The 13,672-nt window shown below is 43.2% G+C and overlaps 1 protein-coding gene across 1 annotated transcript in view; it reads right to left on the bottom strand.

The window, feature by feature from the left end:
* Positions 1–373: 373 nt before the first annotated feature.
* The window catches only part of ST6GALNAC5 (ST6 N-acetylgalactosaminide alpha-2,6-sialyltransferase 5), a 158,286-nt gene continuing 144,987 nt past the window's right edge, over positions 374–13,672 (bottom strand). Inside the window, exons 4-5 of the mRNA XM_028513097.2 lie at positions 12,663–12,770; positions 374–1,611 (exon numbers count right to left, since the gene is read on the bottom strand). Coding sequence (XP_028368898.1) covers positions 1,380–1,611; positions 12,663–12,770 — 340 coding nt within the window. The 3' untranslated portion in view covers positions 374–1,379. The remainder of the gene's footprint in view (positions 1,612–12,662; positions 12,771–13,672) is intronic.

The following is a 13,672-nucleotide window of genomic DNA, read 5'->3' as shown; positions in this document are numbered from 1 at the left end:
CCCAAGCAGATCATGTCTTGGTAGACTTATTCTTATCTGTGATGGCGGTGGGGGGCTTTGCTGGACAAAGCTCCCCCACAGTTCCTGCTAGAGCCCTGGCTGGCATAGCTCAGTGGATTGAGCATGGGTCAGTAGATTGAATGCTGGCCTGTGAACCAAAGAGTTGCTGGTTCGATTTCCAGTCAGGGAACATGCCTGGGTTGCAGGCCAGATCTTCAGTAGGGGGTGCAAAAGAGGCAACCACACATTAATGTTTCTTTACCTCTTTTTCTACTTCCCTTTCCTTTGCTCTAGGAACAAAATTTAAAAAATAGAAATTTCCTGCCATTGTGGGACCTCCATTATTCCCCTCAAATGGGTCAATGAGATTTTCTCAAAGAAATTTAGATCTGGAATGAAATGTAAGAGGTCATCATCCAGTACAGTGACATCATTCTGTCAGAGAGGAAACTAGGGCTTCAGTGAAGTGATCTACATCAATTATTAATAAAGAAAACTATCTTTAAGTTTCTCTCCTTAGTATTTTTTCTGTTAATGACACAGTATTTGGTTTTCAATTTTCTCATTTGGCGCATTTCTGCATCTTGGAAAATGTTACAGCTGTTCTTGAAGCCTAAGGGTTCAGAAGAAGCAAGATGACATTTCCAAGCCCAATTCCAACTGTATGCTACCAGTGAGCATCGCAAGCCCAGTGACTTATCCCGTGCCCCCACCCCCATCCCAGGCCTGTTCTGACCAGCATTCAGGATTCAAGAGTGAGGATAAATTATCTAAATAAAGATAAGGATAAATTACCACATAACAATCTATAAAAATACTGGCCTAGAGTACACTACAAAACTCTCAATAAATAAATATGGGCATTTGCTTTATGAAAGTCAGCGGAGATGTGCTCTTCAGAAACCATGTCCACACTTTCAGGCTGCTTTTTATAAACCACACACACACACAGGGGCCAGCAGATGGCAAAGGTTATAGGTCAGGTCAGGATACAACTCGATAGAAAATGTCTTTTGATGTGGCATTTCTAGAAAGGAATACAACTAATAAATATTGTTGAGTTGCTCGTGTTTCAGTTTTGAAGGCAACACTTAAAGAGATCCAAAACGTCTTTAGCCGTGGCAGCATCACTGAAATGCATTCTCCGTTTTTGAGAGGGAGAACACTCATTACAATGTATTCATCCTGGGATTTTCCTGTAAGCCAACTGCACTGCTTTGCAGTCATGTCTCGTGAGCATCTGCACGTAGCACTTGCTGAGGAGTGAAGCTGTTTCCTACCAGTTCTGCTCCTCTGTCGTGTATCGTGGCTCAGGAAGTTCAGCGGCTTGGTGTCCAATACAGTGGGTGCTTAGGGTTTCAGGCTGGCACTCTCATTCCTTAGAACACAGGTTTATTCTCAGGATGGTTTATAGCAAGTGATTCCGGTTTCCAGTCTGGCTGAAAAAAGTGAATATTGAATGTCCGTGCCCAGTTCTTAAAGACTCGTTTCTCGGTGATGAAGCGGTGATGACTGCCCTTCCGCCCTCGCTCGTGGGAGAGGTACATTGTACATTCATCTGGTCCAAAAGGTTCGTAATAGTGATAAGGGACGGAACGGTGATTGGGATCCCTGGAGGGGAAAAATAAAACAAGCGATTAAAGAAAAAAAGAGATTCTTTTGAGATTCCTTACTTTGATTGAGGTAAGATGTTATCGTTAATAAACTGATAAGCGAATCATATTTTGAGGTTAAATAAATTGCAACAAATGTTTTTTTGGATGTTTAAGCAATAAGTAAGTGGAGAGATTTTGAGGCTGTGAAATAAAAGCACTAACCACCATTATCAAGCAAAAAGGTTCATTCAAACTGTGCTGTGGGATGTTCAGGCTTTTGGGATTCAAAAACTATATTATAAAAAGCCAACTAGAGTTCTTATTTCTATTCTTGCACCAATAGAGTCTAATTCCTATAAGAAACTAGAAATATTTGTAAAGCAAAAACAGATCATTCCCTTCCCCATTCCAAGTCCCAAATCATCAAGAGACTTGCAATTATGCTCAGAATATGGCCTTGTAGGGCATTACATGATCTGACCCCTTTCCAGAGCCTTCTCCTAACCCACCCAGCCTCGTCTCCTATGCTCCAGCTATACATACTGGCCTTTCTGTCATCAGCCCCTCTGAGCTTGTCCCTACCTTGAGGCCTCTGTACTTGAAGGCAGCCACCTGGCTGGAACACTCTCTCACCGCTTCACTTCTCTCGCCTTAGGGTTCAATTCAAATGTATTCTCCTCAGAGAGGCTTCACCTGACACACATCCCCCTCATTCCTTCTCACTCAGATTTATTTTCTCTACAGCAATGATCACTGCCTGAAATTGCTGTTGATGTTTTCCTTGCTTATTGTCTGTTTATGAGGGCAGGCCTTTGCCTTGCTCTTAGTAGGTGCTCAATAAATACTTTTTGAATTTCTGTTGTTGAAAGAAATTTATATGGAGTTACCAGCCACACAACAAGCCTCTAAAGACAATTTCTCCTCCATGTATGGGACATGGGGGTCTTACTGGGGTTCTGTGGGAGGGAAGGAGACAGCAGGCGCAATGCCACCACTTTCCTCCTGCTGTTTATCCTGGACTCGAATCTAGAATCTCTAAATCCAGAAATTCCAAATCCTCAGTCTCTCTTGTATAGCCTGGCAGTCTCAATATTTTCATTTCTCTGTATCCTGTCTCTACTTCAAACAAGAAATACTGGCTCATTTCTTGAAGGCAGTGTGCGCCCTTGTTGTAGGGTCACTAAAATATCCAACATCCCTAGGACCCAAAGAGCTCGGTCTCAGACTGGTTTTCATTCTAGGCCAGTCCACTCCACCCCTTGTCTTGAAGTCTAGATGGTAAGATTATGATGTCCCAGTAGATACGGCCTCCTACCTTGAGCGACACTCACTAACCAGTCTTATGGAAGAGGCTAATGCTCTTCCTTGTCTCTTCTTAGCTCTTCTCTTAAAAGGGCCAGGTGTCCCAGCAAACCACCTTCCAGTGGCTAGGGCTGCCCCTCCGGTCAGTAGGGGTTTACTGTAAGCACAGTCACTTGGTGTCCCAAAGATGCTCATCCCACTAAATACCTATTTGTTTTTTTCCAGGGAGATCAATAAACAAATGACTTTTAGAGTAGAAAATTTACAGGGGTCAGGGATCAAAGTCTTTTATCAAGAGGGGTGTCGAGTCTGTGGCTCTGAGAACAATAAACCTTTGAGCTGCCTCTCTTCTGAGGTTAAAGTTCTTTCAGGAAGAGAGATTTATTTCTGTCGTGCAGCATTTAAACCTTCCTCATCCTGGGTGGGATGCTGTGCTGAAGTAATACTTTGCACCTCTCTTATGCTGGTCTTGAAAGTCGCTCCATGTTCTATAGGGAAACATCAGCCACAGTTCTGTCCAGTTATTACAGACATCACTTATTTACTCATCCTAAATAGTGGAATCCCTTTAAAAGTTTAATAGAAGGTGTTTTCAGTACAGAAAATGCATGTCAGGAAAAGCTTAAGTTGGGACTACTGCTATGAAGAAAAAATAAAAATAAAAAGATGTAGAATCTTCTGAGACAAATCTCCCCAAATTCATGTGGTGTAATTTGGGGAGCCATGCCGAGTTTGAGCTGCCATGGTATACTTGGGGTTAAGTTTTTATTCCAATACAAGTCAGGTTTTAAATCTGACTCATCTAAGTTTTGGACATATTCTTGGCATCAGTCTGACTAAGGAAACAATTAGGTTTCTAAAAATAATCATGAGATTGATTTGGCACCTAGGAATAGAGGGAGATTGGAAACCAGCCAAAGGCTGCTCTAGGATCAATTTCCCCATTCAGGATGACCATCTCTTTGGATGAAACCTCATCTGGCTCTGTATCGATCACCTAAAGAGAGAATCAAATTTACATATTTGGTAAATTTAAATCTTGATTTCAAAGGTGTCCAAATAAATGGGGGTTGTCTGCATCCTTTAAAACTCTGTCAGAGGCATCGTGCTCCGTGGGGCTGAGACGGCAGAGCCCAGGCACCCAGAGGGAAGCCCTGCGGGCGGGAGCCTGCCTCAGGCGTGACCTCCCGTTCCATTCCGAAAGCCCTTCGCATTTTAAGGCCACAATTCCTGAGTCCTTTCCTCAGACCTGACTTTCTAAAGGCTGCTGTGGTTTCTCCTTCCTTCACCTGATCCCAGTGAAAACAACGATAAATATCAGCAGAGTTTCCACATCAGGAGGCGGCCGTTGTAAGGGGAGGATTCTGGCACCACAAGCGTGTGCTGGGCCCTCGGGCTGGAGTGGGGACGGTGTGAGGGTGGCGCTGGTGTGATAGCCACAGAGCCAGCTACCTGCGTGGCCGCGACCAACCGGCACCCGCACTCCAGGGGCCAGTGCAGGAACAAGTCCCGCAGAATGATGAGGAGAAGGATATTTGTTCTTTAGGAAGGAAGGTGGGGAGAGGGAGAGAACTAACATTTAGTGCATGCAGGGAGCTTTAAAGAAATACTGCAGTCTGCGTTCTACCTCTGCAGATTCAGGTTTAATTGATTTGGAGAAGGTCCCAGGCATGTGTATTTTAAAAAGAGCCTTAGGTTTTAGTATCAAAATAAATAATGGCAGTATTGGATTTAAAAAGCCCATAAAATAAAATAAATATCCACGAGTCCATGTGGCCTCAATAAACAACTGAATGATTAAATAAATGAGGGGAATGAAACAGCATTTTCTTAGAGAAGAATTCCAATTAATAAATCTAGAAAGAATGAGGGAACAGCCCTGGCTGGTATGGCTTAGTGGATTGAGCACAGAACCGTGAAACAAAGGATCGCCTGTTTGATTTCCAGTCAGGGCCCATGCCTGGGTTTTGGGCTGGGTCCCCGGTAGGGAGCACATGAGAGGCAACCACACATTGATGTTTCTCTCCCTTTCTTTCTCTCTCCCTTCTCCTTTCTCTAAAAATAAATAAATAAGATCTTAAAAAAAGAAAGAATGAGGGAATAGAAATCATCATTAGAACAGCATAGTAAAGGTTGCAGGCAAGATGCACCAATAAACAGAACATTAGTGGGGACATAGGTAGGAGAAATAGGTTATTTGCATAAAGCATCTTCTCCCAAGATGCTTATAAGTGACAAAGCGAAAAATAGTAACTTGACAAAGAGCAAACTCAGCAGACACACCACCTCAGCCAAGGGGTAAAGGTTAACATGGCCAGTAATGAGACATTTTGATATCGTGTAACTCTTGATATGAGACACTGTGAAGGGCTTATTGCTTCTGTGATATCCTTCCCAGTAATGTGTAAACTCAATCTAATGACAGAAATACAAAGTGAGGGACATCCTACCATAGTGACCAGATTCTTCAAGAGTATCAAAGTCATGAAAGATGAGGAGAGACTGAGGAACTGTACCAGGTTGGAGGAGTCGAAGGACAGATGATAGGTAAATGCAAGGCCTCCCTGATTGCATCCTGAAGGAGATAAAGACATCAGCCACAAAACTGATGAAATCTGAATAAAGTCTGTAGTTTAGTTAAGAGTATTGTACTGGTATTAATTTCTTAGTTTTGATAATTGGACCATAATTATGCAAAATATTAACGTTAGGGGAAGCTGGGTGAAGGGTATACCAGAGCTCTGTGTAGTTTTGCAACTTTTTTTTTAAATCATTGTTCAAGTAGTTTTCTCCCTTTTACTCCCAATCCAGCCCACCCACCCAACCTTCCCCACTTTCCTCCCAATACCACCCTCCCCCTAGTTTTTGTCCATGTGTCCTCAAAATTTGTTCCTGTAAACCCTACCCATTCCCCCCTGAAATTCCCTCTTCTCTCCCCTCTGGCCACTGTCAGACTATCCCCTATTTCAGTGTTTTTGGTTATATTTTGCTAGTTTTTTTTTTTGTTTTGTTGTTTAGGTTCCTGTTAAAGGTGAGATTATATGGTATTTATCTTTCACTGCCTGGCTTATTTCGCTTAGCATAATGCTTTCCAGCTCCATCCAAGCTGTTAGTTTTGCAACTTTTTCAGTAAGTCAAAACTATATCAAAACAAAAATTAAAAAAAATATAACAACATTAAAAATCTCCTTAGGGGCTTCTAATACGCAGCCAGGTTTGAGATGGCTGATATAATTAAATACCTGCTGAACCTTGGTTCTTAACCTGCATTATCATCTTTACTTCTCCATCGGTCTCAGGTAAGTATTGCTGCTCCATTTGATAGACGAGCATCTGGTACCCAGGCTGAGTCCCGTGCCTGGCTTTAAGCCCATGGCCTCATCCATGGGTCATCCAAGAGGCTAGACTTGACTCTTTCAGCCCAATGCCCAGTGCTCTGCACTCTTCATAGACTAACTTATCTATTCCTCACAAAGCCCCAGTGAGAAAACTACTGTCATTACTGCTATTTTACAAATGTGAAAACTGATGCAACAGAGAAATTGAAGAAGTTTCAGAACCCAATTTTGGACCACAGTTGTTCTCTGAAAGGTGAGGCTTTGTGTCTTGGGAAAGCTCCTGTCCCACCAGGTGGGTTTCTGTACTAATGGCACCCCAGGTTCCCACTGGGGTTGGCAGCACATGGTTGGGGATAACTTTGTCCTTGCTGCATTTTCCCAAGCACTTATCTATAGAGGTGCCCTCTGCTCGGTGCAGCTGGTCAGGGTGCGAAGCAGAGGCCTCATGCTCATTCACAATCCTGCCCACTAGCATTAATGGCAGCAGGAGTTCGTCATGCCCCATGCTGGAAGCTGTGCAATTGGTAAGAAACCTCATAACATTAACAAGCAGGGGGCAGGGGTAGTTCCATTTCATGGTATCATCTAGGTTAACCCTGCTCTTGGGTTTGCAGCTGAATTATCTATAAAGAAAGAATGGTGCCTTTGCTCCTCTCTCTAAACACACTTCTATTCTTGGCATGATACTTGGCAGAGAGCAGGTAGTCAGGAAATGTTTGAGGAAAGGAGTGAAATCAATAGCTGTCAAGTGTCTACGTTGTTCTGAAATTGGCCTGCATGGGAGGCCTTTGGGAACACTAGGCAGCGTCAGAAGAAAATGTTCCCACAATAGGCCTTCCAAAATATCTGCCTCAGGCCGATGAGACCCACTGCACCACCTTATTCTGCGGCCTGATTTCTTGTCTTTGGAGCCTCTTTGGAAAGTAAACTGCTGCACACCTTGGAAGCTGGTGGAATAATAGTTGTATATTTGGGGCACACTGAGCATCAGGAGACTGCAGCTGTTTACCTGTCATGGGGCAAAAGCCAAAGGGAGTCACTGGAACTCACTCCTGACAGCCCAGGCACCTCAGGTGGTTCCATAATGTCTTATAATCAGTGGTACCCACAGGAGAGAGATGCAAGGTAATGAAAACACCCAGCGACTGGTCAGAGTTGGTCGAATTACAGCAAAGAAAGAAGAAACAACAGGCATCTAGGAAGCAATACAACGATATATTTAAAGGCTACTTCATCAGATGTGAACCACGTGGGTGCTTTACCACTCCCCGTCCTCCATGAGCGTCAGATTCTGCACAGTGCGCTGTTGCCCTGTAGGAACTTCATCTGTTATGCCGGCAGATTTATTCATATTCACTAGCCAATAATTCTAGCAGAATCAACTCTCTGATATTCATGATACCTTTGAGATGTCCTTCACATTATGGATGAGATATTAATTTAGTTCCACGACAGTGATCTCTCTGAGTCATTACTCCTCTAATTAATAGTGAAGAAATAATAGGTAACTGAGAGTTGTAAACTTGGTAATGTGTTAAGTATGACCAGAAATAAGATTATTAAATAGAATTCAAATGCTTAGCCCATTATTACTGCCAATAATTTACAATGGAAAATGAGATTAAAAATATTTAACATGACTTAGTTTGGGAAGCAAGGATAACAGATCTTTTCACTGCAATTTGTAGTCCACTGAGAGAGAAAGGATTTGGCTTCCTGTATGGACATGGCATGATTGAAGGGTCTACTGTCCACACAATCATATATTTTGATGCTGTCGAAGATGCAGGAGGGGGTTAATTTGCTCCCTCTTTCTGAACACCGATGAGCCTGGAGTCTGCTGATGCAGGCAGGTGGACATCACTGCCCGATGCCTGAGCCCCTCAAGGAGGACCAGTGTCGGCCCTGCACGGGGATGAAACAGGTGGCTGCCAGTGACTTCTGAGCACCCTCAGAATCTGAATTTGCCATTTGCGACTACACTTTTTATTCACCTGACACTTTTAGTTTCAGATAAGTTTAGAATCAGTCTCTTCAACATCGCCAAGGAAACAAGGAAAGGGAGGTTTTCAATTTATTTATTAAGCCAATCCATTTTAAATACATAGCACGTGCAGGCACAATGACAAGTGCTTAAGATACAAATGTGGAAACAACGCCTCCTCTTAAGGAGCCTATGGGCAAATGAAAGAGATGAAAAATTGACCAATGAGGTGTGGTAGGGTGAAGGAGGCAGAGGGCCCTGTGAGCACACAGGCAGGGTCTGACTCAGACAGGAGGACAGAGAAAAGAGGAGGAGGACTTGCTGCATCTGAAATGGTGAAGTTAGGGGCTCTGGCTCTTGAGTCCTGCAGACCTAGATTGAAATCCTAGCTCTGCCCCTATCTTCTCTCCAGGCTTACCCAGCTGTTTTATGACTTTAAACTTCCCATGTAAAATGATCATCATAATAATGTTTACCTCGTGGGATTATCATAAAGGTTCAGCAAATGGCACAGGTATTTGTACTAAATGTGGGGTTGGCATGTGGTATGTGCAGAAAAAAACGTCAGCCACTTATATTCTTACTGAAGAGCCACTAGGAACCATGAGGTGAAGAAGGGAGGGATGGGCATTCTGGGCTAAAGGCAAAGGGACCGGCATCAGCAGGGTGAGCTCCCTTATCAGTTTTCCAGTAGGGTGGGAGTAAGTCTGTATAAACAGAGAAGATGAGACTACAGTGAGCACAGAAGCCAGGCCCTGGAGGACTTGTGCCTAAGCTAGCGAGTGCGAATTTTGTTCTAAAAGCTTTGGGGATGACAGAGGGTTTTAAGTGACAGAGTCAAATTTGTGACACTCAGGTCACTGAAGGCAAAGACCCTCGGTTATTTGTCTGAAATTACATCCCCAGTGCCTAAAAGAAGTTAGTTGAATAAATGAAAGTCTGTTTGTCTTTCTGATTAATTTAGTAAATGACTTCTTTTGAGGGTTCCCATTGTACCTTAAGTTCCAAAAAGGTTAATTTACCAGACATAAACAGTTGGCTCTCGTTTTGCTTGCTGAAATCTGGCCCCATGTGGCTAATGCTTCTCTCCCATAAGAAACTGGGCTCATGAAGGAAGCAACTGAATGGGTAGGTACATGGTGAACGGCCTGTGATATCTGGTGGGCAGCCAGAGGCCACATAAGGCCTATTCTCGAGAGTAAAGAGACACAGGACCCAGCTCACACTGGAGGCCGAGTTTATCTTTCCCTTTCTAGCAACCAGTTCCACATCACTTATTAGTGTTCTCGGAGCATCTCCTTAACATGTGCTAATGGTTATCCACACTTGCAACTTAGTGCATCCCTTCACCTGGTAAATTTATGCATGCTTAACATACACCAAGGCTATGCCAAGCTCTCCTCATCTGTTACCTCCTGGAACTCTTATAGAAACCCTTGAGGTAAGTACTGTTGTCATCACCATCTTACAGATACGGAAGCTCAGGTTTCTAAAACAGTCAGTAAATAACTTGCCTAAAGTCACTAAGACTCAGTGAGTCTTATCACTTTCTCAAGGTCAACAGCTTCTGAGAGGCAGAAGTGGTTATTTTCACCCACATCAGCACCCTCTTACTATAGCACTACAGAGAGAGAAGAGGACAGGACCATTCATTCACTTAATGTTCATGGAGCATTGGCTGTAGGCCTAGATGGTAAGCATCTCCTGTCTTTGCACTAGGGCTTCAGCAGTGAACCAAACACACAAAATCTCTGCCATGGGGAGTTTACATTCTGGTGAACTTGACTTGCTTGAGCTTTTCCAAAGGCTTTGTTCTCCCCAAACCTTCCCTTACCACTTCTGGTCCTGTTGATACCTTACCTTCTGAAGTCCTAGAGCTCATGACACATGTACCCTGCATGACACACAGCCCCTTACATAAATAAGACATGGAGCACTTGGGTGCCACGTATCCCTGCCCACTCCCCTGTCGCTGGAGAGCACCCAGGCTGAGCAGCTAGGAGGAGCAGGGGGAAGAAAAAGCTGGGGCAGAAATGGTCAGAACAGTAGAGGAATTGACCTGCATATTGCTTTTTCATTCTTGGTTGCAGATACTGTTTGCAAGAGTCATTTGACTCCAGGAGGCTTTGCCATGTGCATTGGTTTTTGGTGTGGGGAAGGCTTACTGTGAGCCTCAGTGTCCTGTTCTTTGAACTTCCCCAAGTTCTCAATACCTTTCAGGGTAAATCTCAAGTACTTAGGATAATAATAGTAATAATAGTAATTTCATATGTCTATGGTATTACTGTATTAAAGTAATAATAACAATCTTTCCTGAGCACTAATTGTGTGTCGGGCACTCTATCAGATACTCTAATTTCATGATCTCATTAATCCTCACTGTGACCTATTTGCTCTCATTATTTTCCTACCACCATTTTGCAGATGAGGAAAGCAAGGCTCAAGGTCACCCAGTTAGGAATTGGGTGCCTGGCGGTTCAACCAACATGTTCTGGAGTGAAGATGAAGGAAATGAAAGCCTGTGCTGCTCCTGGTCCTTCTCACCCTTCTTAACTGGGTTTATGACAGAGCAGGCTGCTCTCTCCAGCTTGACCCTCTCCCCTGGGTGACAGTCCACACATTTCTCCACTTTCTCTGATAGGACCCTGGGCAGAGGGATCCTTTTGAAGAGGTCTTGCTGAGAGCATCTTGTGAGAACAACTATGGAACCTTTGGGATGGTGGCTGAGGAACAGAAGCCCAGAGCTGGTGACAACAGAGGGTGCATTGGCAGTGCCTTAGCTTCCTTGTTAGCGCTGTTCCATACACTGTTCCCGTCTATGTACAGGGCTTAATGAACTAACTCTGAGCGAGACAAATGACAGGTTAACTTGCCTTTCACTTGTTTTCCATAATAAATGGAATATTTCTTTAGTCATTAACATTTCAATTGATTCATGCACTTCCTGGCATCCTAATGGCAATATTACAGGATTATACCTGCTGCATAACCATCAACTTTGATAGCACTTTGCATGCCCATAAGTGCCCCTCCCACTGTCTTTGTTGGCCTGTTGATGTGAGGAGGCAGTTTGCTTTTTTACGCCATCCCACCTACTTTTTGCACATAGATTGTTAAACAGGGAAACAAGGCCAGTGAATTGGGTGATGAGGAACTGGGTGAGAATCCAAGCTAACTCTTGCCATGTACTAGACCCTATTCCAAGTGCTTTACATGTGTTAACTTGTTTAATCCACCTATGACCCTATGAGGTAGAATCTATTATTATTATTATCATCTCCTCATCTCCACCTATAATAACGAGGAAGCTGAGACACTGAGAGACTGAGTAATGTGCTCAAGGTCATGCTAGGTTAGTAAGAGGCCGGGCCGGGCTTGGAACCTGTGTGGTCTGGCTCCAGACTCTACACCCTGCCTTACTACATTGTGTCCCTCTGGGGGAGGGGTGTGTCCGGGCACATAATAAAGGCCTGCTTTGTCCACACATTGCTTCCTCTTCCTGTAAGAGTGACCTGCTCTTACATAAACTACTGCTGTTGCTGTTGGGTTTTGGGGGGAAAAGTGGCCAAGGGGAAACAGTGTGATTAAATACCCTATTTTTCATCCTTGTGTCAAACCTCCACATTGCAGATTTTGGATAAAGGCTCATGGCTTTGGAGAAAGCGTTAGGTTTAAAACACATGAGGCAAGCATACATTTCACTGAAAAATTTTAAAGCACCCTTCACCCCAGGTTTTACCATCTGAAGATCAGGACTGAGGCAATGTACCAACATCAGCCATTCCTGAAAACTAGGGCACTTTCTGAATTTCTGGCACCACAACTTTAAATTACAGATGAGTTTTCAATCGAGCTCCTGCAGATCAGTTCACGTGTTAGAACACATACGCTACTTGGGCACATGCCAGGAGGTAACTTAAGGTAGCAATGGAGGTGAGTGTATGTCCCCTTTAAAGTGATTCATCAAAATAATCATGCCTGTGCTTTGGCCTTAGAAGCACAAACTGAGGCTACTTGGTGGTAAGGGAAAGAGGCTCAAAGGAGTTTTTTAATTTTAGAAAACAGGCATTACCATAAAAACCTCTCCTCTTTAATTCATTAAAAATTACCACATTCCTTTCAAATGAGAATAAAACAAATATTTCTTAATGCTTGTTCATCTTGAATATTATGGCAATTATTGCATTACTTTTGGTTGATAGATATTCAGAGGATAAATGAAGCCCACAAGATGGATTAATTCTCCAGCAGTATAAACAAAAGCTTTCAATATTTTATATCACATAATTAAATGCTGTTTGTTATTTCTAGAACCAGAACTTGGGACATGTTAATTAATTGCTTCAAGAAGACAGACATGTCTTGTGGCTGATATTTGGAAGTAGATATTTACCAACCCTGCACAGCACTGCTGGTGAGTTACACCTGCAGAGTAAACCCTACCTGCAGAAGTCTGGGGGCACCATGCCGTACACATTGATCCTGTCACACAGCTCCAGCGCGATCGTCATTGTGAACCAGCCAGTGCTGAGCCAAGTGTTGGAGATCTTCCTGGAAGGAACAACAGTTGAGTCTGAAAGCTGGTGAAATAATCATCATACCCACTACCATCTGAAACCCTTTCTGGAGCAAGGCTGACTGTAAACACACACACCCTCTCTCCATTTGATAAAAGCTGGAACTTTACCAGAGAGATACCTCTACCAACATTATCACGTTCCAGGGTACAATGATAAATGCTACTGATGGGCCACCATGGTGGACTTGTGATGTTCCAAGTTCAAGTGCATATCACCACAACTCAATGTCCTGTAAGAGGATGGTCCCCTTGTGTCAACCCCTTATTAAATGGAATACTTGACTAACTAGAAATATTCTTTGTTCCCCAAGCAGGGTGGATAATATGATTTTAAAAAAGTATCTGACTATAAATTGATTGATCTATCAAACAATCTAGTTGAAACTGGCCTTCAACTAGACTAATACCTAGAACTTGATGGAATGTCTTTCTTTAGGAGTATAGTAAGTCCTCATTTAACATCAATAATGGGTTCTTGGAAACTGTCACTTTAAGCAAAAGGACTTATGATGGAACCAGTTTTACTATAGGCTAATTGATATAAACAAGACTTAAAGTTCTTTGGAATATTTCTGTTAACAAAAACATTACCAAATATCTAAATAAAGACCCAAAGCACTTTTAATACTGAACATTGAAATAAGTGTGAACTATACATACATTTTAGAAAGATTAATAAAAGAGTAGGATGATTGTTTTCTAACCTGTTTATTCCAGTTCAAGGTCATGGGTGGCCAGAGCCTGTCCTGGCAGCTCAGAGCACACGTGAGACCCCAGCCTGGACACAGACAGGACGCTCTTCCATTGCAGGGTACACTCACACCCACACTCACACTCACTCAGACTGGGACAATGCAGACACACCAGTTCACCT

This window comes from Phyllostomus discolor, chromosome 5 (assembly GCF_004126475.2).
Source record: "Phyllostomus discolor isolate MPI-MPIP mPhyDis1 chromosome 5, mPhyDis1.pri.v3, whole genome shotgun sequence".
Taxonomy (NCBI): Eukaryota; Metazoa; Chordata; class Mammalia; order Chiroptera; family Phyllostomidae; genus Phyllostomus; species Phyllostomus discolor.
This window is presented reverse-complemented; position numbering and strand designations above follow the sequence as displayed.